Here is a 25,625-nt window from a genome sequence, read left to right on the forward strand (position 1 = left end):
GCCAGCCACAAATGGATACCCAGGCTACCTGCACTTCTGCCTGGCCAATTACAAATTTGGGATTCTCATAAACCTCCCTACCCTCAGGTTCAATAAATTGCTAGAACAACTTACAGAACTCAGAAAAACACTATATTTATACAGTTTATTATAAAGAATACAAATGAACAGCCAGATGAAAACAATAGCGCAAGGTTCAGAAGGTTCCTGAGCTCAGATGTGTCTGTGGAGTCCGGATGTACCACCAACCAGGAGGCTTTCCCAAACCTCATTGTTCCAGAGTTTCTGTTGAAATTTCATTACAAAGGCATGATTGATTAAATCATTGGCCATTGGTGACTGAACTAAATCTTAAGTCCTTCTCCCCTCTCTGGAGGTGAGGTGGCGGGTGGAGAGTGGTAATGATATGGTTGATTCCTCTGGCAACCAGCCCACTATTCAGAAGCTATCTAAAGATCCCATCAAGAGTACCTCATTAGTGTAAATTCAGTTATGATAGAAAGGGCTTCATATGAATAACAAAAGATACTCCTATGAGTCAGGAAATACCAAGAGTTTAGGAGCTCTATGCCGGGAATGAGACATAAAGACCAAATACGTATATTAGGCCACACATGCTTATCCAGCGTGGATGAAACACCCACTGTATTCTAGGCTCTCTGCTAGGCATTGAGAATAGGAAGAATAAGAAGACATGATGCATGTGTTCATGGAACTCACACTATAGGTATGGAGACAGAAACAGTGAAGTTCCATTTTACATGGGAATTAGGTTCTGAGGCAAAGGTATGAGGTTAAAACCTTTTTTAGAATTAGGCAGAATTTCCCTTGACAGTCTCTTAAATTGCATGAATTCTACCACACTATCTTTCAATAAGTCCAGCAGCTTAATTTTCCTTATTTACAGACACAGACACTAATCACTTTTCCTCAGCTGAGCTCTAGTTGAAATAGTTGGTCCGCAATTAGGGCCATGTTTTATGAAAAACTATGTATCTTTTAAACAGAATCACACTTAGTTGGCTCTTTCAATAGGAGATGCTTCTTCCACTTTAGAAGTACAAAGGAACTGAAACAAACTAAGGAATAACATTTATATGCCCTGTCTCATGGCACTAAGTCATAAATTTATTAACTGGGCACACTGGCACTGCTTAATTGCATTCTCATATTCATTCGCTTGATCTTCTTTCTCTGTCTCTGTACCTGAGTCTCTTCCCATCCCCCCTGATTTATTCCTACCCAGTAAATAAAATGCACATATGATGTGATTCCACTGTATGTGAACAGTGTACATCTACGCATAATAGATTTATATAAATCCTCTGAAGACATAAATGAAGAAACGAGTTGTGCACTTACTTTTGTAGGTAAAGGAAGGTGTATATAGTTGAAATAGCAAGGGAGCTTGTCCTTAACGAGAATAGGAGTTACAGTATTTTCCATCTAAATACTAATCATATTTTTTATTTTCTTCAAACAATACTTCACAACAGCCTTTCTCCTATTTCCTCAGTGATGATTCTTCTGGTAATAGAGTATGTTAATTAATTCAAGGAAATATATTGAGCATGTTTAAGACATGACTGAGGCAAAGGATTCTAGTCCTCAGTTTTTTGGGTTTTTTTTTTTGGTTTATGATGCTTCTATAAGTTCTCATTTGCATAGTACCCCAAATTGTACTGGTGAATGTAAAATGGGAAAATTGATCCTCCCTATTGAGTTGAGAGCTATAGGGCAAGATATAATGTGTCCTTTGACTACCTACCAGTTCTAGGTAGTTTTATATCTGCCATTTTGTTAATGTTTTCTCTGTGTCTTATGCTCTTTTGTTGTTTTATTCCTTTGTTATAGTCTTCTTTTATGCTAAATAGATATTTTCTTTTTTTTTTAATTTTATTTTATTATGTTAGTCACCATGCAATACATCACCAGTTTTCGGTGCAGTGATCCACGATTCATTGTTTTTGTACAAAATAGATATTTTCTAGTATACTATTTTAACTCCATTTTTCTTCCTTCCTCCTTTTCTTTCCTCCTCCCCCCCTTGCTCTCCCTCCCTACCTCTCCCTTTCTCTCTCTTTTAGTTATTTTCTTCACGGTTACTCTGGGTGTTACACTTAACATGTTAATTTAAGACAGTTGGATTAATCCCAGTTTAATTTTCATACAGGCATACCTCATTGTGCTTCACTTTGCTGTGCTTTGCAGATACTGTCTTTTTTACAAATTAAAGGTGTGTGGCAACCCCGCATCAAGCAAGTCTGTCAGCACCATTTTTCCAACAGCACTTGATCACTTAGTGTCTGTCTCACATTTTGGAGACTTGCATTATTTTGAACTTTTCATTATTATATTTGCTATGTTGACCTGTGATCAGCGATTATGACTTGCTGAAAGCTCAGATGATGGTTAGCATTTTTTAGCAAGAAAATATTTTTTAAGGTGCGTACATCATTTTTTTAAACAATGCTATTGCACACCTACTAGATAATTATAGTGTGAACATTATAGTGTGAACATAACTTTTATATGCACTGGGAAACCAAAAAATTCATTTGACTCACTTTCTTGCAATATTTGTTTTATTGCAGTGGTCTGGGACTGAACCCACAATATCAGTATGCCTGTAGTACATAAAAACTTTGCTCCATTATAACATCATTCATGCAAATTACATCATTACACATTATAAGCCCATCAACACAATTTTATAATTACTACTTTATGCACCTGTCTTAAATGATATGGGAGAAGGCATTATACATGTTTATTATCTTTTGTATTTACCCGTGTAGTTATCTTTACTGGTACTCTTTATTGCTTAGTGTGGTTTTAAGCTACTGTCTATTGTCCTTTCATTTTAGCCTGGAATGAGATTTCTTTTAGTATTTCTTATAGGTCAGCCCTGCTAGTGACAAATTCTCTCAATTTTCATTTAGCTGGGAACATCTTAATTTCTTCTTCCTTCCTACCTCACCCAGCTCTCCTTTGTTTTTGAAGGGTAGTTTTGCTAGATATAGAATTCTTGGTTAACCATCTTTGTCTTTCATCACTTTGACTGTGTTATCCTACTGGCCTCCATGGTTTCTAATAAGAGGTCAGCTCTTAACCTTATCGAGAAAATTTTGTACATGATGAATTGCTTTTCTTTTGTCACTTTCAAGATTTTGTCTTTGGCAGTTTGGTTATGATACATCTTGGCATGGATCTCTTTTGAGTTTTTCTTACTTGTAATTTATTGATCTTGGATACACATATTAATGTTTTCAATCAAATTTGGGAATTTTTTTGGCCATTCTTTTTTCAAATACTCTTTCCATCTCTTTTTCTGTCTCTTCTTCTGAAGCTCACATTATGTATATGTTGGTATTCTTGATGGAATCCCATAAATCTCTGAGCCTCTGTTATTTTTTTCTTCATTCTTTTTCTTTTTTGTTCCTCAGATTGGAGAATGTCAACTGGCCTGTCTTCAAGTTCATTGATACTTCTACCAGTTCAAATGTGCTCTTGATCCTCTTTAGTAACTTTTTCATTTCTGTTGCACTTTTCAACACCAAAATTTCTATTTGATTTTTTTAATAATTTCTGTCTATTCATTTATATTTCTATTAGGTAAGACATGATTCTTCAGACATGACCTCCTTTTGTTCTTTGAAATTTTTTTTAAGATTTTATTTATTTTGGGGAGGAGGGGCAAAGGGAGAGGGAGAGAGAGAATCTCAAACAGACTCCTCACTGAGTGTAGAGCCCGATGCAGGGCCCAGTCTCACAACCCTGAGATCAGGACCTAAGCCGAAACCAAGTCAGCTGCTTAACCAACTGAGCCACTAGGCACCCTGTTCTTTGAAATATTTTTAATAGCTGGTTTAAAGTCTTTGTCTAGTAAGTTGAATGTCTGCGCTTCTTCAGAGACAGTTTTATTGACTCCTTTTTTCCATGCTTCTCTTTTTCTTTGTATGTCTTACCATTTTTTGTTGAAAACTAGACATTTTAAATAATTTGACAGTTAAGAAATCATATTCTTCCCTGTCCCCAAGATTTATTATTGCTCTGTTGTTGGTTATGTTGTTTGTTTCTTTAGTGACTTTCATGGATTAATTCTGTACAGTCTATATTCTTTGAAGTCCCTGCTCAGCTAGCTTATTGGTCAGTTAATGATTGACCAGTGATTCCTTTAAATGCCTTGAGCTAATAGGTCTCCTTCCACCTTTTGTTGAGAGGCTCTGTATGTTCGTGTGTTGGTGCAAACCCTCAAAGTCAGCCATAGTGAAAGATTGGGGCCTTCTCAGCTCTTCCTGAGCATGCACCCAGCTCCACACATGTGCATAACCTTCTAAATTTCCAGAACTATGTCAGAGCCTTTCAAGTTCTTATGGATATTTCAGTCCTCAGATTTTCCTTTTGAGTTTTTTGTGCAGCCTCTTAGCTGCAGCTGGTAAAACTCCCTCAGGCAACTGCGATGTTAAACAATTGCTGCTGATTGTATTCCATAAAGATGCTACAGATAGGACTATACACAAGGAGTGAGCTCTGAGTCTGATCAAATAAAGTCCTGAGAATGGAGCTTTTCAGTGAGCTACCAGGCAGGTCAAATGGTGACAGTTTTCTGGTAATTGGACTTTTGGGGAACTGCAAATCTATTTTGGTCTCTCCAGTGCCTGCATGGCTATCTGTTTTCACAGCTACTCTGGAGCTGGGGGGGGCGGATGGTGGGGGGAGGCAGAGGAGATTGGATTAGGGCAAATTAGAATACCACAAAGCTTCCTGTTCTTACTAAGATTCATCTGGTTTTCTTGAATAAACACTTGTTGGATTGTCACAAGCCTTTTAATTTATTTCCAAAATGCTGAAAAAAGTTTATTTTGACAGAATTTGCCAGTGTTCTTGTTGCTCTTATGGAGGAGCAGGTTTTTAAAGGTTCTTCCTCTGCCATTCGGAAGTGTTCCTTGCCATTTCTATATACTTTTATCTACATCCTTCTCCCAGTTTCTGATCCAGGCTCTCATTGCTTGTGTTTCTCTTATACATTTCTCATGGACCGTTGGAACTTTCTGTTTCCATGGCTAACATGCTTATATTTTCAAGTATTCGCTGTTACTTCTCTTTCTTGCCTGGCAGTCCTTTCAGGGGCTCACTCTCTCATATCCCACATAAATCAAAACCCTTTATTCCTCCCTTAAATATTACTACTCCTCAAGTTTCTGACCTATGCCCCTTCTTTTGTCTATGTATTCTCTTGAGTGAGCATTTTTACCCATCTGTTAGTCAGACTCCCAAATCTGTCTTCTTCTCTACCCAGATCTCTCAAGCTCAACATCTGTGTACCTAATTGTGCTTAATGTAAATCTCCATTTGGAAATTCTATAAACATGTAAAATTCCACAAGTTCAAAATAGAAATCAGCCTACTCTTCTTTCTCAGTTTTCTTTGACATTCACATCTATCCAGTTGCCTAAACCAAAAATTTGCATCATCCTTGATTCTTTCTCTTTTACCCTTCTCCCAAATTCCAGTTACCTCTAAATTCTGTGCCGTAAGTTGATGTTTTCTTGATGTTTTCGTGATGTTTTCTCCATCTCTACTGACATCTCTCTTCTGAATTAGTCCAGCAACCTCCTAAACATATTTTCCTATTAAAGCTCTGTCCCTAGCTTCTCCCACAGTGGGCCCACAAGGGAACTTTATAAAACGCAAATCCACACAGATCACAGAATCAACACACACACACTCACACTTACACATGCACGCTTTGCCTTTTTCTCCATTGCACTCTTTGCTCCTTCCTGACTACATTTTTCCTGTTCCCAGACCATGCATATTCTCATTTGCTTTCAGATTTTTGTATATACCACAACATTCTCTCTTTGCTCTTCTGTTGCTTCCTCTGGGAAGCCTTTCAATATTCTCACAAATCTGAGTTAGATACTTTTGGATATAAAATTGCCATACTGTAATTGCCTATTTACTCATCTTTATTTCTAAGTAGAGTGTAAAAAGTTCATTAAGTTCAGAGACTGTGATTATGACATGCATATGGTCTAACACCTAATGCTGGACTTTCACAAAGTATTTGAAGAATATAGAAGTTATGCCTACATTTATGAGTGAAAAAACCAATTGTGTTTGGCACTGGAAATACAAAGATATACTAGACAAATGTATAAATAGACCTTTGAAACATCTGGCGCTTGAGGGATATAGTTCTCTTAGTAATGTGGGATTGATAACTTAAAGCCAATGATTTTTTTTAAAGATTCTATTTATGTATGTATTTATTTATTTGAGAGAGAGAGAAAGAGTGAAGGGAGGAGCAGAGGGAGAGGGACAAGCAGACTCCATGCTGAGCATGGAGCCCGATGAAGGCTCAGTCCCATGACCCTGAGATCATGACCTGAGCCAAAATCAGGAGTCAGATGCTCAACCAACTGAGCCAACCCAGTGCCCCAAAGCCAATGATTCTAAATAAAGTCATGTATACTTTAGTTGAAGAAATAAAATGGCATGAATAAATGTGAAACCCCAAAGAATTATTTATAAAGGAGAAAATGAAGAGAAACTGTTTAGCAGAAAGTTAGATACATACGCCCTTTGTAAAGTTAATTATTATACTTAGTTTTTTGTTGTTGGTGTTGGTGTTTTGCTTTGTTTTTTTTTAAGATCTTATTTATTCATGAGAGAGAGAGGCAGAAGGAGAGGGCGAAGCAGGCTCCCCACAGAGCAGGGAGCCCAACATGGGACTCGATCCCAGGACCCTGAGATCACGACCTGAGCCGAAGGCAGATGCTTAACCGACTGAGCCACCCAGGCACCTGATGGTGGTTTTTGTTTATTTGTTTGATTTTCTGGGTCATTTAGAAGTAGATGACTTCTTCCTGCCTTTCTCTTACAGAAATTGTATAATATTTAGAAAATATATATAAGCAAAAAGAAAATAATCAAATCATTATCTCACTTAATGTGTTATATATTTTTATAATTGAAATAAACCTGAATATCACCTGAAATAAGTATATCGTGAACATCTCTTCATGCCAGGAAATATACTTCAACACCATCTGATGCTGAGGTTGGAAACTTTCTGTAAAGGGCCATTTGGTATGTATTTTAGGTTTTGGGGGCTAGAAGGTCTCTGTTGTAGCTACTCAACTCTGCCAGTAGCAAAGCAGCAATAGACCATTCCAAATGGATGTGGTGTGTTATAATAAATTTGTATTTACAAAAACAGGCAGTAAGCAGAATTGGTATGAGAGCCATAGACATGACGTAGATATATCATAATTAATCTCCTACTTTTGGAAATTTATAATATCTTCAATTTTTTTAAACTATTGGTAATACTGTCTTAGCATCTTAATATCTAAATCTTCATGTACATTCTTGTTTTTTTCTTAGATGATAATAGATGATATAACAGTTTTGCTTGGTTCATTTTGGTTTTGTGGGAATGGGGAAAGAAAGTAAAACTTTAGAGAGAAGCAAAGAAAGACTTTGCTTGGAGGCATACAGATTGAGGTAATGATAGTGATATAAAACTTAAAAAGATATTCTAAGAAGAAAATACGAAAAATTCCATAAATACACATTTTCCTGTTCACATACCAAGTTTTTCTATTTGATAGCTCTGTAGAGTTTTATTTAAAATCTTGTGTATATTGAGTTTGAGATTTGGGAGATAGGGTTACAAGTTTCAAAATAAGCATTTCTTATTCAGTCTCCTAAGATACTCTTAGGCCAGCATGATTTTGATTTTGGTGACCAGTCAGCTTATTTTAAAAATAAAAGAAAAAAGAAGACATTAAGCTTTTCTGTTCTAGATGATGAAGTCTAATCGGTTAGAGCAGGGATTGGCAAACTACTATCCAGGGACCAAATCCTTCCCACTGCCTGTTTTCATAAATGAAATCTTACTGGAACAGCACAGCCATGCCTGTTCACTTATGTATTGTCTATGGCTGTTTTCAGCTACAGCGGCAGAGTTAAGTAGTTGTATCAGACACAGTATGGCCTGTAAAGTCTAAAATATTTACTATCTGCTACTTTACAGAAAAAGATTTGCAGACCTCAGAATTAAAGGAATGGTACTTGTTAGTGTTTCTGTTTATCAAAAATATATCTACAAAAAATACAGGTAATTTTTCTATGGATAAACTAGTAAGACTTTAGATGCACGATTTAATTAAGAGACCAAACGTAGGCCCTCAAAATGCAGAAGAAAATGTGGGAAAATGACATAAGAAATGTTGGAATACAGAGGATTTAAAGTTTAGTGTACATCTAAATTCTGTAAAAGATTAGATTCACAGTATCCTAGTACTGGCTGTTACAGAGGCACCTACCTTAGTTATACAAGCCCTACTTACACGGAGTTGGAAAGTAGCCACCTCCACACAGTTTTGTCATGGTGTCTTTAAAAGCCAGCAGTTATGCTATGACAAGTTTCTGTGAAGCTTTCCTGAAACAACTTTATTGCAGTTTCTGAATTAGGCAACATCAGTCAAATTGGAAAGCCCAAACTCTTAAAAATTTTTGAAACCTGTGTGTGTAGGCTTATTCTCCCAACAACAGTCTTTATTCCTGCTAAGTTTGCTGCCTTAATTCAGTTTGACATGACAATAAGAGGGGACATTGAGAAATTAGGGACATAAAGAATGCCAGTTGCTTGCTTTCTTTGGATCCACATGTTACTTAGACGTAGCTTAATATTCTAAACCTTTTAAGAATCCCAAATCATTTAGCAAGGTTTCAAAATAGCATAGCTTTCACTAATTTTATAAAAACATTCTTAAAAGAATCCTGTGTGTGGAGCTTTTTGGAGTGTAGTGAAAAAGCCTCTGGATTGAAGTCACAAGTTCTTCACTAGGCAACTAACTAGATGTTGCAAAAGCCTGAATGTGCAGTACCAGCTACCTAGCTCTGGACTTACGAGAGAGAAACCATTAATCGAATGCTTAAGCCACTGACTTTAGGTGTTTTCTCACAGCTGTATCCTAACTGATGGGGATGGAGCAGAATAGCTTATCTTCAGGGGACTTTACATATGTGTGGCCCCACACATTTGTGTGGGGTAGAGCTGATGGAGAGAAGTCTATAGAAGTGGTCTGTATCTTGTTAAGATAAAGCAGTGCTATTACAGAACTACAAATTTTACAATAATAAAAGACCTGTTGCCAAAAAGAAATGGCATCTCACATTGATTTTTACACATTTCTTATTCCTAGTTTAACTTTTTGAGTTTCTCATTTTATCTTGTTTCTCATCATTTTCTTTTCTGTGATACTCATTCTGTATTAAAGCCGTTAAGTGCAATGCCAAAAATTCTTATGTTGTGTTCTTCAGGAGGTTGTTCTTGAGGAAAGGTGGTAAGGCACTGAGCCATCCGTAGCTGCAGGAGAACGAGAGGGAGGTACATCTGTGTTGATGTAGTGACTGCGGCTTTGCATGGGACTTCGGGTTATTCAGGAAAGGAAAGTGCAGTAAGCTGGGGACTCTTCCCAACACCTATGTCCCCCTATAACTCTGTAATCCTTAGTTGTATCAAAGTCCCTCTGTTTTCATAGATTTGTTTTTTCAGATACTCAAGGCTTTTACACCATTCCTTTCTCCCTAAGCAGTTACTCTATTTTGCTGAGAGTTTGTTCATTTACTAAATATTTATTAAGCACATATTATGTGCTTTGTGCTGGGTCCTGGGGATATTATGATCATTCAAACACAGCACTAGCTCCAAAGAATTTTCAAATGAGAGAGTCAGGTAAGAAAACAGGCATTTATGTTACAAAATAAAAACTGAGGAGTTTAAGAATTAAGGAAACCAACATTCACTTTTAAAAAAATTGAACCAGCAAGATTAAATGAAAAGAGCATTGATTTTTGGATTTTATTGATCTGCTTTTAAATTTTGATTCAATTACCTAGTAGGTACGTGATTTGGGAAAGTTAACCTTTGTGATATTTGCAAGGTTTTTAAATGTTTTAGAAATGAATATATGTAAAGCACTTAGTTCAGTGCCTGCTGAATAAATCATTTCTGCTTTTTTCCTCAGTCATACACCACAAATTATTGTAGTTTTAAAGCCTATGAAATAGAAAGATAATGTCTTTGGCCCCTGCTTCACAGGAGATGTGAAAAGTGGGGATTTTAAAAAAATTCAATGAACTTTGAACACCCTCCCTATAAAGAAACTTAGTAGAAATCAGATTTTATAATTATTTCTTGTAAAATTTATCCAAATTTCCATTATTGAGATATATGGACTGTAAAATTAATATCTTAGGAACTTAGAGAATTGCTTATAAAATATACTGTTACACTAATTCTTGTTTTTTTAAAGATTTATTTATTTATTTGAGAGAAAGAATGCACAGGGGTAAGGGACAGAGAGAGTCTTAAGCAGACTCTGCATTGAGTGTGGAGCCCAACTCCAGGCTGGATCTCATGACCCTGAGATCATGACCTGAGCTGAAAGCAAGAGTCAATGCTCAACTGACTGCACCACCCAGGCGCCCCACTATTACACTACTTCTCTAATCACTGGTCTTAGATTTATTTGTCGACTTAGAAGAGGATACTTCTCTGTCTCCCCACTTTCCTTACCCCCTGGTTTAGCATGCCACTTGCTCTTAACCAAATTGTGGTTTATGTCCTGAGTGGTAATGGATATAACATTTTTCATGAGATGTTTAAAAAGCATTCAAGGAGATCATCAGTAAATTAATTAAATATAATTTTAAGACTCACTCATCATTACAATTTTTTTTTTTCTATTTGAAGAATTAAGAAATAGCAGTATTTAGCAGATAGTGCCATGTTTGGAATGAAACGAAATAATCAAAGAATTTGCTTTTGGTGAAAGGGTTTTTTTTTTTTTCCATTCCTTTGAAATTAAGCAACATAACTGCTGCTAAAAATAGAAAATGGTCTAACAGCAGCACAATTTATAGTTCTTCAGGAGTGTGAAAGTTGGTAGTTGAAATCAGAATACTGAACTTGAGAGGGTATAGATCTTACTCCATTGTGTGATTGGTCTATCCCAAGTTTGCTCTACTGTATGTGATAACTGTTCCAGATTTATTTGCTAATTCTGTTATAGCTATACCTTAAAAATAAGATAAACTGATGTTATTCACTATAGAGTGTGAAATACAAGATATCAACAGAACATAGAACTATTTTCTGTGTCTTTTATATAAATCATTCTAAATTATAAATAGGAAATAATAAGCAAACAAATAGTTACCTTCCTACCAAAAAAGAAAAAAAGCCCAGTGAAGCAGAGTGGAATAAGGGATGGGGAAGAAGCCTAAGGATTGTGTGGGCAGGGCAGTACAGTGATAGTGACAGCATGAGAAAAATGGATATGTTCTTCCATCACTGCCATTCTCCTTGTTTGAAGTAGACAAATGGCATGTACCTAAGGGGAACTAGGGACAGTGCTCTGAGGACAGGAGCCACTTCTGTGCAGCCTGCCAGATTCACGAGAGTAATGGTGCGTCTGGTTTTTGTTGCTGCTGTTGTTACTTAACCTTGTCATGGATACATTACTGTTTCTGTGGCACTTCTTTTGTGGGTTCTTACTCATATTACTTTCTTTGTCATAGCAGTACCTGATTGTCTGTTGGCAGGTCAGCACCATTTACCCCTTTTGCACCTTGCCGGATGGAACGGCTTCCTGGGAAGTGTGCATGCTTGTTTTTTCACCTCTCATTGTGTCTCCCCCCGTCCCATTCCACCAAATGTGCAATTTAGATATCTAGAGGTCCATTATGGACATATGATCTGTAGAGGTTTTCTTTTGCTTTGTTTTTGTCTTTTTTGGTTGTTTTCTTTTCTGTTTTGTTTTTCCTAATAGCAAAATTTCATTTTTACCCTTCCCAAAACCCCCCTCCATACCCTTATAGCAAAATTCCACATACTGGAACTGCTTTTACCCTCTCCTTTCTCCCAGAGCAGTCTCTGTCTCAGGGAATTCTCTTGTTTGAAAACCTTTATGCCAAGACAGACGTGCATTGTTTTATTTAATAAACTTTCAGTGAGTTTTTTTAGATTCGTAATACTGTGCTAAGTGATATTATTATAGGGCAATTCAGTGAAGTATATAAAACCAGTGAGATTGTGAGGGTAAAATATTCAAACATATTTTCACCAAAACTACTATTTCAATCATACTATAATGCTTATGTTTATAAAATGCTTCTATATGTTCTGTTGTGAAATGTAGTTAATATGGGTGGCTTTAATTATGGGTTAATTTTCTTCAACTCTTATCCTAGATAAGCTGTGTTGTCATTAGAACATTTAAATGATTTGCATTCTGATCTTTGTAATGTTAAAATTTTAAAATGCATCTCAAGACTAAACTTTATGATGTGTTATATTTTAGGTCAGAAGACATGTCTTCATCTGCATGGCATCTTTCCTTACCTCTATGTGCCATACGATGGTTATGGACAGCAACCAGAAAGCTATCTTTCTCAGATGGCATTCAGTATCGACAGAGCACTTAATGTGGCTTTAGGCAATCCATCTTCCACTGCTCAGCACGTGTTCAAAGTGTCATTAGTATCAGGAATGTAAGTATATGTTAACTTTTTAAATTTCTTTATCTGTATATCTAGTACCATTCCAAGTAAAGAAAACCTATCTGATTCAAAGATACTGTTTATTTTTTTTTTTACTTCTAATCTAATGGAAGTAAGGCAAATTTTACGCTGTAATTTTTAAAGTAAATTTTTATTGCAGTGAAAGATAGATGGTTTAACCTTTTCCATTTCTCCACTTCTTAGAACTGTAGAAATTCATGTAATTTATTTTTTATATAAATATATATTTATTGAGCACCTTCCACGTGCTAGGCACAATTCTAGGTGCTTGGGATATATTGGTGAACAAAACAAAGATCCCTGCCCCCATGGAGGTTACATTCTAGTAGTGGGAAACTGAAAATAACCAATAGATATGACATGAAATAAATTTATTTATTTATTAGATGATAGTGCTATGGAGCAAAGATGTAGAGCAGGGTATGACGGATCACTATAGTATAGGGTAGGGAAGTGGACTGGTGGCAGTTTTATATAGGGTAATCAGGGAAGGTGTCATTGACAAGGTAAATGACATTTGAGCAAAGACTTGATGGTGAGGGAGTAGGAATAACGTGGAGGTGACTAGAATGGAGGAAAAAGAGAGTAGGACAAAATGAGGTTAGAGAGATATGAATGGATGGAGATCATGTTGGCCAGTGGTTTTTAAAGTATGGTTTCCAGGATCACCAACATCAGCTTTACCCGATTTGACAATTACGAGAATGCACGTGTCACATCTCCAAATACAGGGAGCATAATTGAACAGTGGCCCCACCACCACCCCGAAGTCTATCATTCCATATGAACTGAAGCTGCTTTCCATAGGCTACTTCTAGCCAATGGCTAAGCCTGGTAAGAATACTAAGGCAGACCTGTTCCTGGGAGGCACTTGAGAACTCTCTGAAAGCCTTTCTGCACTTTGATTAAAATTACACTACAATAGAAGACATTTCTACTGATCTTCCCTCTGTCCCTCTCTCTTTCACATGGGATCAGATGTGTATCTAAGTTTGGTGGCTATCCCAGTCTCTCCTGGGTCCCTCCTCATTTTCTCTCACAGGTGTTTCCCCTGATAAATTTCCTGCACATACTGGCATCTACTTCTCAGAGGAATCAGATTAACATACTTAGGAACTTATTTAGTTTTCTTGGGTCACACCCTAGACTTAATGAATCAGAACTCTGGTGGTGGGGCCCAGCAATTTGTGTTTTAATAAGCCTTTGTAATGATTCTGATGCACACTAAAGTTTGAGAACCACTGCAGTGGGTTGTTCTGAGGACTCTGACTTTTACTCTGAGCTATTGCAGAAATTTGAGTAGCCATGATCTCACTTAAACTTGAAAGGATTACTTTAGCAATTCTGTGAAAAGTAGACCATTGGGGGATAAGGGCAGAAGCAGGGGAGAGCATTAGGACTCTGTTTCATTAATCTGGGTGAGATGAGAAAATATGGTAACTTGCATTTGGGTAGTATGGGAGCAGTGAGACATGGTCAGCTTCTGGATCTATCCTGAGGTTTGAGTCAATAAGCTTTGCTGTCTGATTGGATGAAGGTTGCGACAGGAGTCAAAGATGACTATAAAAATTTGAGTCCAGGGTGCCTGGATGGCTCAGTCGTTAGGCTTCTGCCTTCGGCTCAGGTCATGATCCCAGGGTCGTGGGATCGGGCCCCGCGTCGGGCTCCCTGCTCCACGGGAAGCCTGCTTCTCCTTCTCCCACTCCCCCTGTTTGTGTTCCCTCTCTTGCTGTGTCTCTCTCTGTCAAATAAATAAATAAAATCTTAAAAAAAAAAAGAAAAATTGAGTCCATGCTGCTAAAAGGATGGAAGGTGCAGGTAGAGCAGGCTGGCAGGAAAGATTTGGAGCTCATACTAGAACATTTTGAGTTTGATATGTTTATATGAAATCTATCTTAAGTCTCTCTACTACTTACACCTTAATGTAGGCTTTCCTCTGGACCATCACAGTATCTTTTTAATCAAATTTCTTTCTATTTTTGTCTTGCTCCAGAGCCACAAAAGTACTCTTCTTATAATATACATTGGGTCTTCTTAAAATCATTTAAAATCCTTGAATGGCTTAATATTGTTCTTGGAATGAATTTAAGCTTCTAACCACAGCCTGCGTGATCTGACCCCTGCCTGCCTCTGTAATTTTGTTCACTATGCTCTATCTAGAAATTTTACATGGGTCTTCTTTCAGTTCCTCTGATGTGCTGAGCTCTTTCCCAGCTTCGTACATGTAGTTTGCTTTCCTTGAGTGCTCTACCCTTCTCCAGTCCTTCAAATCCTTCACCTCTCCAGAGAAGTTTTCTCTGACTTCTCTACTTAAAATAGGTTGTCATTATTGTTATTCTGTATCTCTGCCCATTCTTTGTTTCCTTCAGCACTTAATATAGTTGGCAATTATTTTAATTATTTGTTTACTTAATTTTTATGTATTTCTCCCACCAGCATGTTAGCTCCACAAGAAAAAAGACCGTGTTTGTCTTTCCACCGTTATATCCTTAGCACTTTGTGTGGTGTTGGGCACTTAGTAAATATGGCTCAGCAACTATTTGGTTGCATAAATGAATGAGGTAGAAGTTCACACATGTCCTATGATAGTAACCATAGGTTAAAGATAATTATCAGCTTTATATTCTAATTTTTTTATGTTTAATAGTTTCTAAGAACTTTCCTATACATATTCTCATTTCAAAGTTTAATTTCCAAACAGCCTAGTAAAATGAATAGTTACCAGTCTTTCTTCTTCTTTTTAAGTAAGCTCTTTCCCCAACATGGGGCTTGAACTCACTACCCTGAGATCAAGAGTCACATGCTCCACCAACTGAGCCAGCCAGGCGCCCCACTCACCAGTCTTTTCTGTATTTTTATTTTTTATTTTTATTTTTTTTTTAAAGATTTTATTTATTTGACAGAGAGAGACACAGTGAGAGAGGGAACACAAGCAGGGGAAGTGGGAGAGGGAGAAGCAGGCTCCCCGCTGAGCAGGGAGCCCGATGCGGGTCTCGATCCCAGGACCCTGGGATCATGACCTGAGCCGAAGGCAGACGCTTAACGACTGAGCCACCCAGGCGCCCCCTTTTCTGTATTTTTAATGGGTATTTTCTTAAAGGTATCGTCATGTTTTTAAGAATCTAAATACCTGAGGCAAAAGATGAGCTGTTTTATGGCTGCCATTCTCTTTTTCCTCTTACCCTATTTTTTTTCCTAACCTGGATCCCCTTTTTCTTACCATACGTGTTAGCTTCTATGATTATTTTAGTCCTTCATTTTTTCCTACTTCTTTAGACAAGGTTGCACATAGCTACCAAGTTAAAATTTGTACATGTTTAATTCCAGTCTTTTTAGATAATGCATTATCCTGAGGCTAGGTCAAGAGATAGGATTATGACCTTAGGCTCATTTCTGGAATTCCTTGCCACTTAGCTGCCATGATTCTAGAAAATATACTATAAAGAGATTCTTTTTTTTTTTTTTTTTAAGATTTTATTTATTTCTTTGATAGAGATACAGAGAGAGGGAACACAAGCAGGGGGAGTGGGAGAGGGAGAAGCAGGCTCCCTGCGGAGCAGGAAGCCCAGTGCGGGGCTCGATCCCAGGACCCTGGGATCATGACCCAAGCCAAAGGCAGACGCTTAACCACTGAGCCACCCAGGCGCCCCCTATAAAGAGATTCTTAATCCATCTAAGTTAATTGAGATCTTTTGCTATCCATTTTCATTTTCCTTCTTACTGTTATGTTAAAAAGCAATGATAAGATATAATTTTTTAAGCATAAAATATCTACTCAAACTCTGTTCCATTCTGCTTTCTTCCATCCAAAGGATCTCCCTGTTGAGGAATTCTTTTGGTAAAATCAACTGAAGCCAACAGCAGGAAGTAAGGGTTGCCAGTTAGATTATACAGAAGCAGAAAACAGAATTTATAGAATTTCCAGGCTATATTTTGGGGCAGTAGATGGTGAAAACAGAATCCTAGATTTATAAAGAATTTTAGAGGTTTGATAGTCTTAACTTATATTCACTTTTTGAAATTTATGAAGTTCTAATTGTAAAACCCTAAAGATTGTTAACAAAACCAAAACAAAGCAAAGCAAACATGTACTACACTGCAAATTTAATTTTTTTCCCAATTTATCTGGCTAAAAATAATTCATGTCTCCAGATAGAGAGCTGTATTTATCTACATGAAGAATACCATAGCAGGAGGAATAAATAGTTGAATTTTGCCAGTGAGAGAGAATGAAATCATTCATGTAATATGTCTTTGTTTCATGGCAGCAAAAATGGGGTAAACGGTGGAAAAGTAGAAAGTAGTTAAGTGTTATTAAAAAAAGTAGGGTGGGCGGGGGGAAAAAAAAGAGTAAAGAAGGGTAAGGGATAAGGAGTGATGGTCAGAGAAGGCCTTTATGAGGAAGTGAGTCTATGTGGAAACCTGAATGAAGATTGAGAGCAAACCATGCCAGGGTTCAGAGCAAGCTTTCCAGGCAGAGAGAATGGCAAGTTACTTGAGAGTGGAGTAAGTTAGAGGGACTGAAATGCTTAGGATGGCAAAAGGAAGAGTAGTATGACAGAAGATTGGAGTGAGGGGCAAGGACGAGATAACCTTTTAGGCCTTGGTAAATAGTTGGATTTTTTTTTTTTTTTAATAGAAGTTGCTTTACAACAATCGTATAGATGGCTCTGACCTAAAAGCTTAAAGTAGCTAAGGGGAAAAAAAGTTTATACTCCAAATAATGACTCTGCTGCCAAATTACTCCTGTATTTGATGTCCACTGTACTGTCAGACATGATGGAACTGGTGTCCTAATGAGGATAAGTTCTATCTAGTGCCCATTATAAAGGGACAGTATTTTTTTAAATGAAAGTGAATGGGTTTACCCACCTAAAAGATTTAACCAACCACTTATTTACAGATAAACTCTAGGGAGATACAAAACTTTTTATTTTGTATGCAGATTCATACTTGTTTATATATTATTTCTAATTATATCATCTTTGAAAGTGATAGTCTGGGGGGCACCTGGCTGGCTCAATCGATAGAGCATGTAATTCTTGATCTCAGGGTTGTGAGTTCAAGCCCCATGTTGGGCATGGAGCATACTTAAGAAAAAAAATGATTATGGTAGTCTGTATATCAGAGGTACTGGTGTAGTTTCAGATCCTCCTGAAATGATGTAATATACTATTCCAACTTATTTCATCTTGCCCTGAACACTTATTTCTCTCTTTACTGTGTCGATTTTTGCTTCTTCCTTTCCCCATTCCAGGTAATGCCCTTGAGAAAAATCCAACCTCAACGTAATTAGGGTCCTTAAGTAAGGCCATGGTCTTCTCAATCTCTTAAGTTCCTGTCTACACAGTTTTCATAGGCTTCGTTTGAGTTGGATGTGTATTATGCACACATATACGTATATGTGCATGTATAATATAGGTAAATTGTCTCTGGCTAGTGAACTTGCAAAATTAATAATATAGAGAGACAAATAAGAAAGTAACATGAATGCTGTTAATTAAAGGACTGTTAATGAAGAACTATAGCTTTTGACAGAAAAAATGGGAAATAGGTGAAGAAGGTGCTTGAAAGGTCTCTGTTTTTTTCATACATGGTCAGAGTAAAGAGAAAAGAGCCATTTTTTAATAGAGTCATTATGATTGAAATTAAGGTATAAATAGTTTGCTACTCCTTTTTGTCCCTAGTTTTTGAAAGTTGTATTTTTAAACTTCTTAAAAGAAATAACCAGATTTCAGTATTTTATATATTAACCTGTTGTAGGTTTAATTGAAAGGTTTTGAATGGTTTTGTTTGTTTTTTGGGGGGTTTTGGGTAATATTAAATATAAATAAGACTGAATTAGGTCACCTGAGTAATTTGGGCAATAAGTTGCATTACTTCATCTCTGAATGCTGAAAATAATTTGAAATATCTTTTTATTTTATTTCAGGCCTTTTTATGGTTATCATGAGAAGGAAAGACACTTTATGAAGATCTATCTTTATAATCCTGCGATGGTGAAAAGGTACAAGATAAATAAAAATATGAATAACTATCACTTAAGTATTTTAATAATAAAAAAAATCTAGAAGAAAAGATTATATAGTTTGTAGCATTATTAAAGAAAGAGACCATAATATGTATATTTATGTGCAAAGAGAGAGCCATAGCTTGGCCTCTAGGAAGGATATTTTAAGAGTGAAGGGACCTTGCTTTATAAAGCTCCTTACTGTTTCTTTTCTGTCTTAGGTTTAGAGAGCTTGTAGAAGTAGATAAGGAGAGATGGATCTTAGTAGCGAGAGCAAATGTTCAATACCAGGAGAAATTTGCTCTTTAGTTTCAAAGCAAAAAGAAATACATGAGAGTGAGTCCAGAGTGTAAGGGCTTCTGAGAACTCAGAATTCTGTTGACTCTTTATTAATGTTAGTGAAATTTTATATCCCAGGTTTTTTGTTTGTTTCTGGTTTTGTTTTGTTTTTTTCCTTCCCTCAGTAAGTCTGTCTATCTTATTTTGTCAATGATCCTGGAGCCTAAGTTATTGATGGCAGGAAGGGCACATATAAAGAAGACTTCAGTCATCCTCTGGGGCTCACAACAAGGGTTTTCACTCTGTGTGGTGACAACCTAGGGTAAAAGTGTCCTTGGAGAAGTGCTGATTATTGTTTTTTCAGAAGATCTCTCTTGCTAGTAAGTACTAGGTTTCAAAAGGTAACCTTTTGGTAAGACACAAATTGAATGTTTCCCCAGAGTGATTTTAGGCACCAAGAGAGGCACAGCTACCAAGGATGTAAGGTTTATTCTGAATTAGGCCAACTGAGTGCTTCACTGAATCACTGCCTTAATCCCAGTCCCTTCTCCAAGTAACCAGTGAAAACTAGTTTTCTCTATAATCTCCTACGCTTATCCCATAACAGCTTCTGTTATGTAGGGTACCAAAATAATTTTTCAGAATAGGCACTTACCAACAGTGATGTTTCTTGTACCACTTCCCCTTGGTCACACTTTCTAATATCCATGGAGTCCAAAAGAACAATCACTGTGAATTCTTACCCTCTCCTGCACACACAGTGGTAAGAGAGTAAACTTAATCATTTTTACTCTTTCTCATCCCCAGGTGTGCTAGAGGGGGAACCATGGATAAAATTTGCATGCATCTTTAAAAATAGCCTAGTTCTACGTGAAGTATACATCTGATCTGTTTTTCTTCCTTGTGACTATAGCAATCAAATACTTATTAAACTATTTCCAGTAAGTTTGCTTTAAGTTACATAGTCAGTTTATCACAGTGCCTATGTGAAATTCCGTGATTTATTGAGAGATTACCTGTATTCAAAATCTGGCTCTACTCCATCTGTTACTTATCTTCCTCATCTGTAAATAGGGTTTATGTTAGTGCACGTTGTTCTGATGATCAAATGTGTTAATATCTGTAAGTCGCTCAGAACAGTGCCTGGCACATTATAGGTGCTGTGTTGGCTATAGTATATATGAAAACGTTAATGTAGAACTTACCTTTACCCTCGCTCTTAACTTTTTTCCCTAGAGGCGATGTAAGAGTGTGGTGTGTGTCCTTTTATTTTTCATACATACATACATATACGCACATATCCTCTTTTTAAAATTTCCACATACAGGGGCGCCTGGGTGGCTCAGTCAGTTAAGCGTCTGCCTTCAGCTCAGGTCATGATCCTGGGGTCCTGGGATCAAGCCCTGCGTCAGGCTCTCTGCTCAGCAGGGAGTCTGCTTGTCCCTCTCCCTCTGCCCCTTCCCCCGGCTTGTGCTCACTCACTCTCTCTCTCAAATAAATAAATAAAAATCTTAAAAAAAAATTCCACATACAATTGATGTTCTGCTAGAATATAAGTCCACAGGCAAAGATTTTTTTTCTGCTATGTTTGATGCTTAATCCTCAATGTTCAGAATATGTGTGTCTGGCACACAGTAGTCAATAACTTTCTGTAGAATAAATGAATACTATACATATCATTTGGAGACTGGCCTCTTGCTTTCTCTATTTGCTCATCTGTGAGCTTTACTTCCATTCTTCTTAAACTACCTACTCTCACCACACCCTGGAATTTGTCCTACCTCTGAGATTTTTTTTTTTTTAATTTTATTATGTTATGTTAGTCACCATACAATACATCATTAGTTTTTGATGTAGTGATCCACGATCCATTGTTTACGTATAACACCCAGTGCTCCATGCAGTACGTGCCCTCCTTAATACCCATCACCGGGCTAACCAATCCCCCTCCCCCCTCCCCTCTAAAACCCTGTTTGTTTCTCAGGTCCATAGTCTCTCATGGTTCATCTCTCCCTCCAATTCCCCCCGCCCATTTTTCCCTTCCTTCTCCTAATGTCCTCCATGTTATTCCTTATGTTCCACAAATAAGTGAAACCATATGATGATTGACTTTCTCTGCTTGACTTATTTCACTTAGCATAATCTCCTCCAGTCCCATCCATGTTGATGTAAAAGTTGGGTATTCATCTTTTCTCATGGCTGAGTAATATTCCATTGTATATATGGACCACATCTTCTTTATCCATTCATCTTTTGAAGGGCATCTCGGCTCTTTCCGCAGTTTGGCTATTGCGGACATTGCTGCTATGAACATTGGGGTGCATATGGCCCTTCTTTTCACTACATCTGTGTCTTTGGGGTAAATACCCAGTAGTGCAATTGCTGGGTCATAGGGTAGCTCTATTTTTAAATTTTTGAGGAACCTCCACACTGTTTTCCAAAGTGGCTGTACCAACTTGCATTCCCACCAACAGCTACCTCTGAGATTTTAAATGCAGACATCTTGGTTTCTGACTACAGTCTGTCTTTTTTTTTTTTTTTTGCAAATTCTTGAGAGATAATTTACCACAAAATTCACACATTTTAACTATATACAGTTCAGTGGGTTTTTTTGTTTGTTTTTAGTAAATTTAGTAAATTTACCACTATGATTCAGTTTTAGAACCTTTTCATGGCTCTAATAAGATCCTTTATTTGGGGTTTTTTTTTTTTTTTTTAATCTTTTCAACTCTGTCCCTGAGGTACTCCCACTCTACTTGTTTTTAGGCTTTAAACTCCCTTGCCTCACTACTACTGCCCCATTCTGTATAGCCTTCTCCTGCAATTAATTTCTTTCCTTTCCAGCTCAGATTCTGTTCTTTACTTCTCAACTCCTTTGTCTGCCAGGTAGAACCATCAATTCTAGGTTAATCTATTTATTTACTTTCTTTCTCTGCTAAACTCTGGCTTCTGATTACTGTAGGATACAAAAAAATCACAGCAGATTGGTGCCACTGTGAATTCATAGTCTTCAACTTCACCTAGGCCCTGCCCTGCCTTATTTCTGCTTTTCTCTAATTTTCTTCTTACCTTTCTCCACCCTCTTTACTCAAATGTTAAGTCCCTCCCAAGACTTTGCCTCCTACTTCATAGAGAAAATGGAACCCATCAGTCTAGAAAAGTCGTTGTCAAAGTTGTGCACTGGGGATTCTTTAGATCCTTTCAGAGGATCTGCGAGTCAAAATCAGACCTCTGTGTTGCTAAATCCAGTTACCTTTTTGTCCTTAACTTTTGACCTTATGTCCGTGCTTGTAGTGCTTTAAAATAACCCCAGGTGTTCACTTTCTTTGATATAAGCCTCCTCTGTTTTTCCTTATACCTGTCCAATCATTCATATTTATGCCATTTGGTTGGCTCCTCTTTTAACATCTGCAGCTGTTCTTGGGGTTATGTCTTAGGCTTTCAGCTTTTCTCTCTGTACTCTTTCCTCATTGTACAGCCTTATCTACTCTCATGGTTTGTTTTTTCTTTTTGTTAATCTTTATGCATTTGACTTCCAGGTATATATCAGTAGCCTAAATTTTCCTCCAGAGCTCTGGATCAATGTATTTAAGGGCTCACAAATCAGAGAAAATTTTAATTTTAGCTTTCCACTTTTAATTTGTATGATTTGGGACAACTTTTTAATCTAATACTCAGTTTCTCTATAAAATGGGGATAATAGTATCATAGGTTTATAGTGAGGATTACTTGAGAGTAAGCATTTAAAACACCTAACACAATGTCCAGTACATAGTCCTTAAATATATGTTAGCTGCCTCTGCTGTGTAAATAGTTATTCTTGTCCTCATTTTCATTGTCATTCATTGTCAGTATTTTCATGGAAACTTACCTGAATACCCCCAATACCTAAACCCCGGTATGTCTAAAACTGAGTTTATCATTAATACCCCTCCAAAAAAATCTGCAAAGAAACCTGTTTTCTTCCAGTCATTTCTATTTCAATAAACCTGGCACCACCAAGAAATCTAGACATTGTCCTTAACTCCTATTCTACCATACCATACCCTCCACATCTAGTCAGTCATCAAGGCCTGACCATTTTATTCATTGTGTCTCCTGAATCAACAGATTGCCATGATCTTTGTTAAAGCCACCATCATCTTAGTTTTTCCACAATAGCCTTCTCACTTCCTATCTCTAGCCCTTTGTATTTTCTAGCTACCCTGGTCATTTCTCTTTCCTGCTCCTCACTTCAAAGGCAAATTCTACCATCTCTTTGAATGTCTGAATAGGCTGTGCATGATCTGACTTTTCATTATCTCTCTAGCCCATTCCCCCGTAGACACACTCACCGCAGCCTCCGTCACTAAGCCTCACTCAATGATTTCAGTTCCCAGATAAGCCACATTTTCTTGTGACCCTTCACATGTGTAATTTTATTTGTGTGAAATACTCTTCCTTTCTTCAGAGAAGAAGTATCTTTAGTTGATCCTTAATCTCCTGCTTAGAGACTTCTCTTCAAGCAGGCTTTGCAGAAACAACTTCTGTACCTTTATCTTATTAATATCCCTTCTAGATGTTTCATATGCTTCCCTTGTATAGCACTTATACTTTTTATAATTGCCTGTTGTTTGTATTCCCCATCATGAAGGAAAAATAAGAAAAGAAAAATATTAAAACGGTAATATTTCTGAGTAGTGGGTTTGAGTCATAAATCCTTTCTCAGAACATTTGTAATAATCTTTTAAAATATTTTTCTCGGGGCGCCTGGGTGACTCAGTCGTTAAGCGTCTGCCTTCGGCTCAGGTCATGATCCCAGGGTCCTGGGATCGAGCCCCGCATCGGGCTCCCTGCTTGACGGGAAGCCTGCTTCTCCCTCTCCCACTCCCCCTGCTTCTGTTCCCTCTCTCGCTGTGTCTCTCTCTGTCAAATAAATAAATAAAATCTTTAAAAAAAATTAAAATAAAATATTTTTCTCAATTTTTAAAAGGAAAAGCTTTTTTTTCTTTTTTAATTTTATTTTTAAGTAATCTCTACACCCAACGTGGGGCTCAAACTTATAACCCAGAGATCAAGAGTCACATGCTCCACCAACTGAGCCGGCCAGGCACCCCAGGAAAAGCTCGTATTTTAAAAACTTTTGACATTCTGTTTTTTTAGTATAATTAGTATTAAGTTCGTTTTAGAAGTCAAAATATTCTTCATCCAGGTAGTTTTTTTGCCATTTTCTTTGAGTGTGCAGCTTACTTTAAAACTTGACCTAAACTTTTAGTTTCTAATAAAATAAAAAGTTTCAGTAAAATTAAAATAAAAAATTTGTGTGCTAATATAATGTGCTTCATTCTCTATAGTAGTGTAATGTTTCACTTAACATTTTAGGAACCATAATTTTATGATGTAACTTTTTTTTCTAATTTAGGATATGTGAACTTTTGCAAAGTGGAGCCATAATGAATAAATTTTACCAGCCTCATGAAGCGCATATTCCCTACCTCCTACAGCTGTTCATTGACTACAATCTCTATGGAATGAATTTAATAAATCTGGCTGCTGTCAAGTTCCGAAAAGCGAGAAGGAAAAGTAAGGTTAATTTTCCAAGTTCAAATTAAAGCTTTGAAACAAGTGTTATGTACTTGATGATTTATAAAATAACATATATTTCAAAAATAACTGCTGAGTGGATAAAGAATAAAAAGAAATATGCAAAGTGGTATTAGGGTTTATCAGGAAAAGAATCTCAAAAGAAATTTTTTTGGTAATTTATTGAAATATAATTCAAATACTGTACAACTCACTCATTTAAAATGGACAATTCATTAGCTTTTAGTATATTCACAGAGTTGTACAACCATCACCACAGTCAAATTCAGAACATTTTCAACACCTCTAAAAGAAACCCTGTAGTCTTTAGCAGTCACCTCTAACCCTTCCATGCCTCTCACCCCTTAGCAACCACTAATCTGTTTTCTATCTCTGTATGTTTGCCAGCCTGCACATTTCCCATAAATGGAATTATATGGTTGTTTTTTTTTTCATTTAGCCTAATGTTTTCAAGTTCATCCATGTTGTAACATCTATTAGTGTTTCATTCCTTTTTATGGCCAAATAATGCTCTATTGTATGAGCATACTACATTTTGTTCATCAGTTCATCAACTGATAGAAAATTTGGGTTTCTACTTTTTGGCTATTCTGAACAAAGCTGCCTTGAACATTCATGTACAGATATTTGTATAGCCATATATTTTCAATTTCCTTGGGGGCACATACCTAGGAATAGAATTTCTGGGTCAGATGGTCTAGCATCTTTTGTTTTTGTTCTCATTGAATTCCTTCTCTTCTGCTTGAAACAAAATGAACCGAACATTTTTTTTTCTGCCAATGCTATTGTCCTTTCTGTTACAATTTTTTTCTTTTCCTTCACTGCCAAACTTCTTAAACCAGAGGCTAGCTTTTTTTTATCTCATAGTTTACTGGCTATTCTTTTTGGTTTAACTTCTTACATTTCTTCTACAGTATCTAAACTGTGCTCTGAAAAGTAACCAGGGAGGATTTTTTTTCCCCCTAAATAGTGGACTAAGTTATTATAATCAACCCTCCTATTAAAAACAATCTAAAGGCTAAGAAGATTTAAAAAAAAAAATCTTAAATGCATCAAAGACTACAAAACAATAAAGAAATACTGGCCAAAAGAGGAAATAGACTGCTGAAAATCAACCTTTGCCCTGAGGGGTTTGGTCATCCTGGAAAAT

The 25,625-nt window shown here is 36.8% G+C and overlaps 1 protein-coding gene across 5 annotated transcripts in view; it reads left to right on the forward strand.

Moving 5' to 3' along the window:
* REV3L (REV3 like, DNA directed polymerase zeta catalytic subunit) overlaps positions 1 to 25,625 on the forward strand; it is a 179,791-nt gene that overhangs the window by 39,372 nt on the left and 114,794 nt on the right. For all 5 annotated transcript variants that reach the window (XR_013441149.1, XM_078054859.1, XM_078054860.1 and 2 more), the window contains 3 exons: positions 12,384 to 12,573; positions 18,536 to 18,610; positions 24,294 to 24,454. Coding sequence is in view for 4 of the 5 variants with exons in the window: in XM_078054859.1 (XP_077910985.1) it covers positions 12,384 to 12,573; positions 18,536 to 18,610; positions 24,294 to 24,454 (426 nt within the window). In the remaining variant the exon portion in view is untranslated. The remainder of the gene's footprint in view (positions 1 to 12,383; positions 12,574 to 18,535; positions 18,611 to 24,293; positions 24,455 to 25,625) is intronic.

The sequence above is a fragment of the Halichoerus grypus genome, chromosome 9 (genome assembly GCF_964656455.1).
Source record: "Halichoerus grypus chromosome 9, mHalGry1.hap1.1, whole genome shotgun sequence".
Taxonomy (NCBI): domain Eukaryota; kingdom Metazoa; phylum Chordata; class Mammalia; order Carnivora; family Phocidae; genus Halichoerus; species Halichoerus grypus.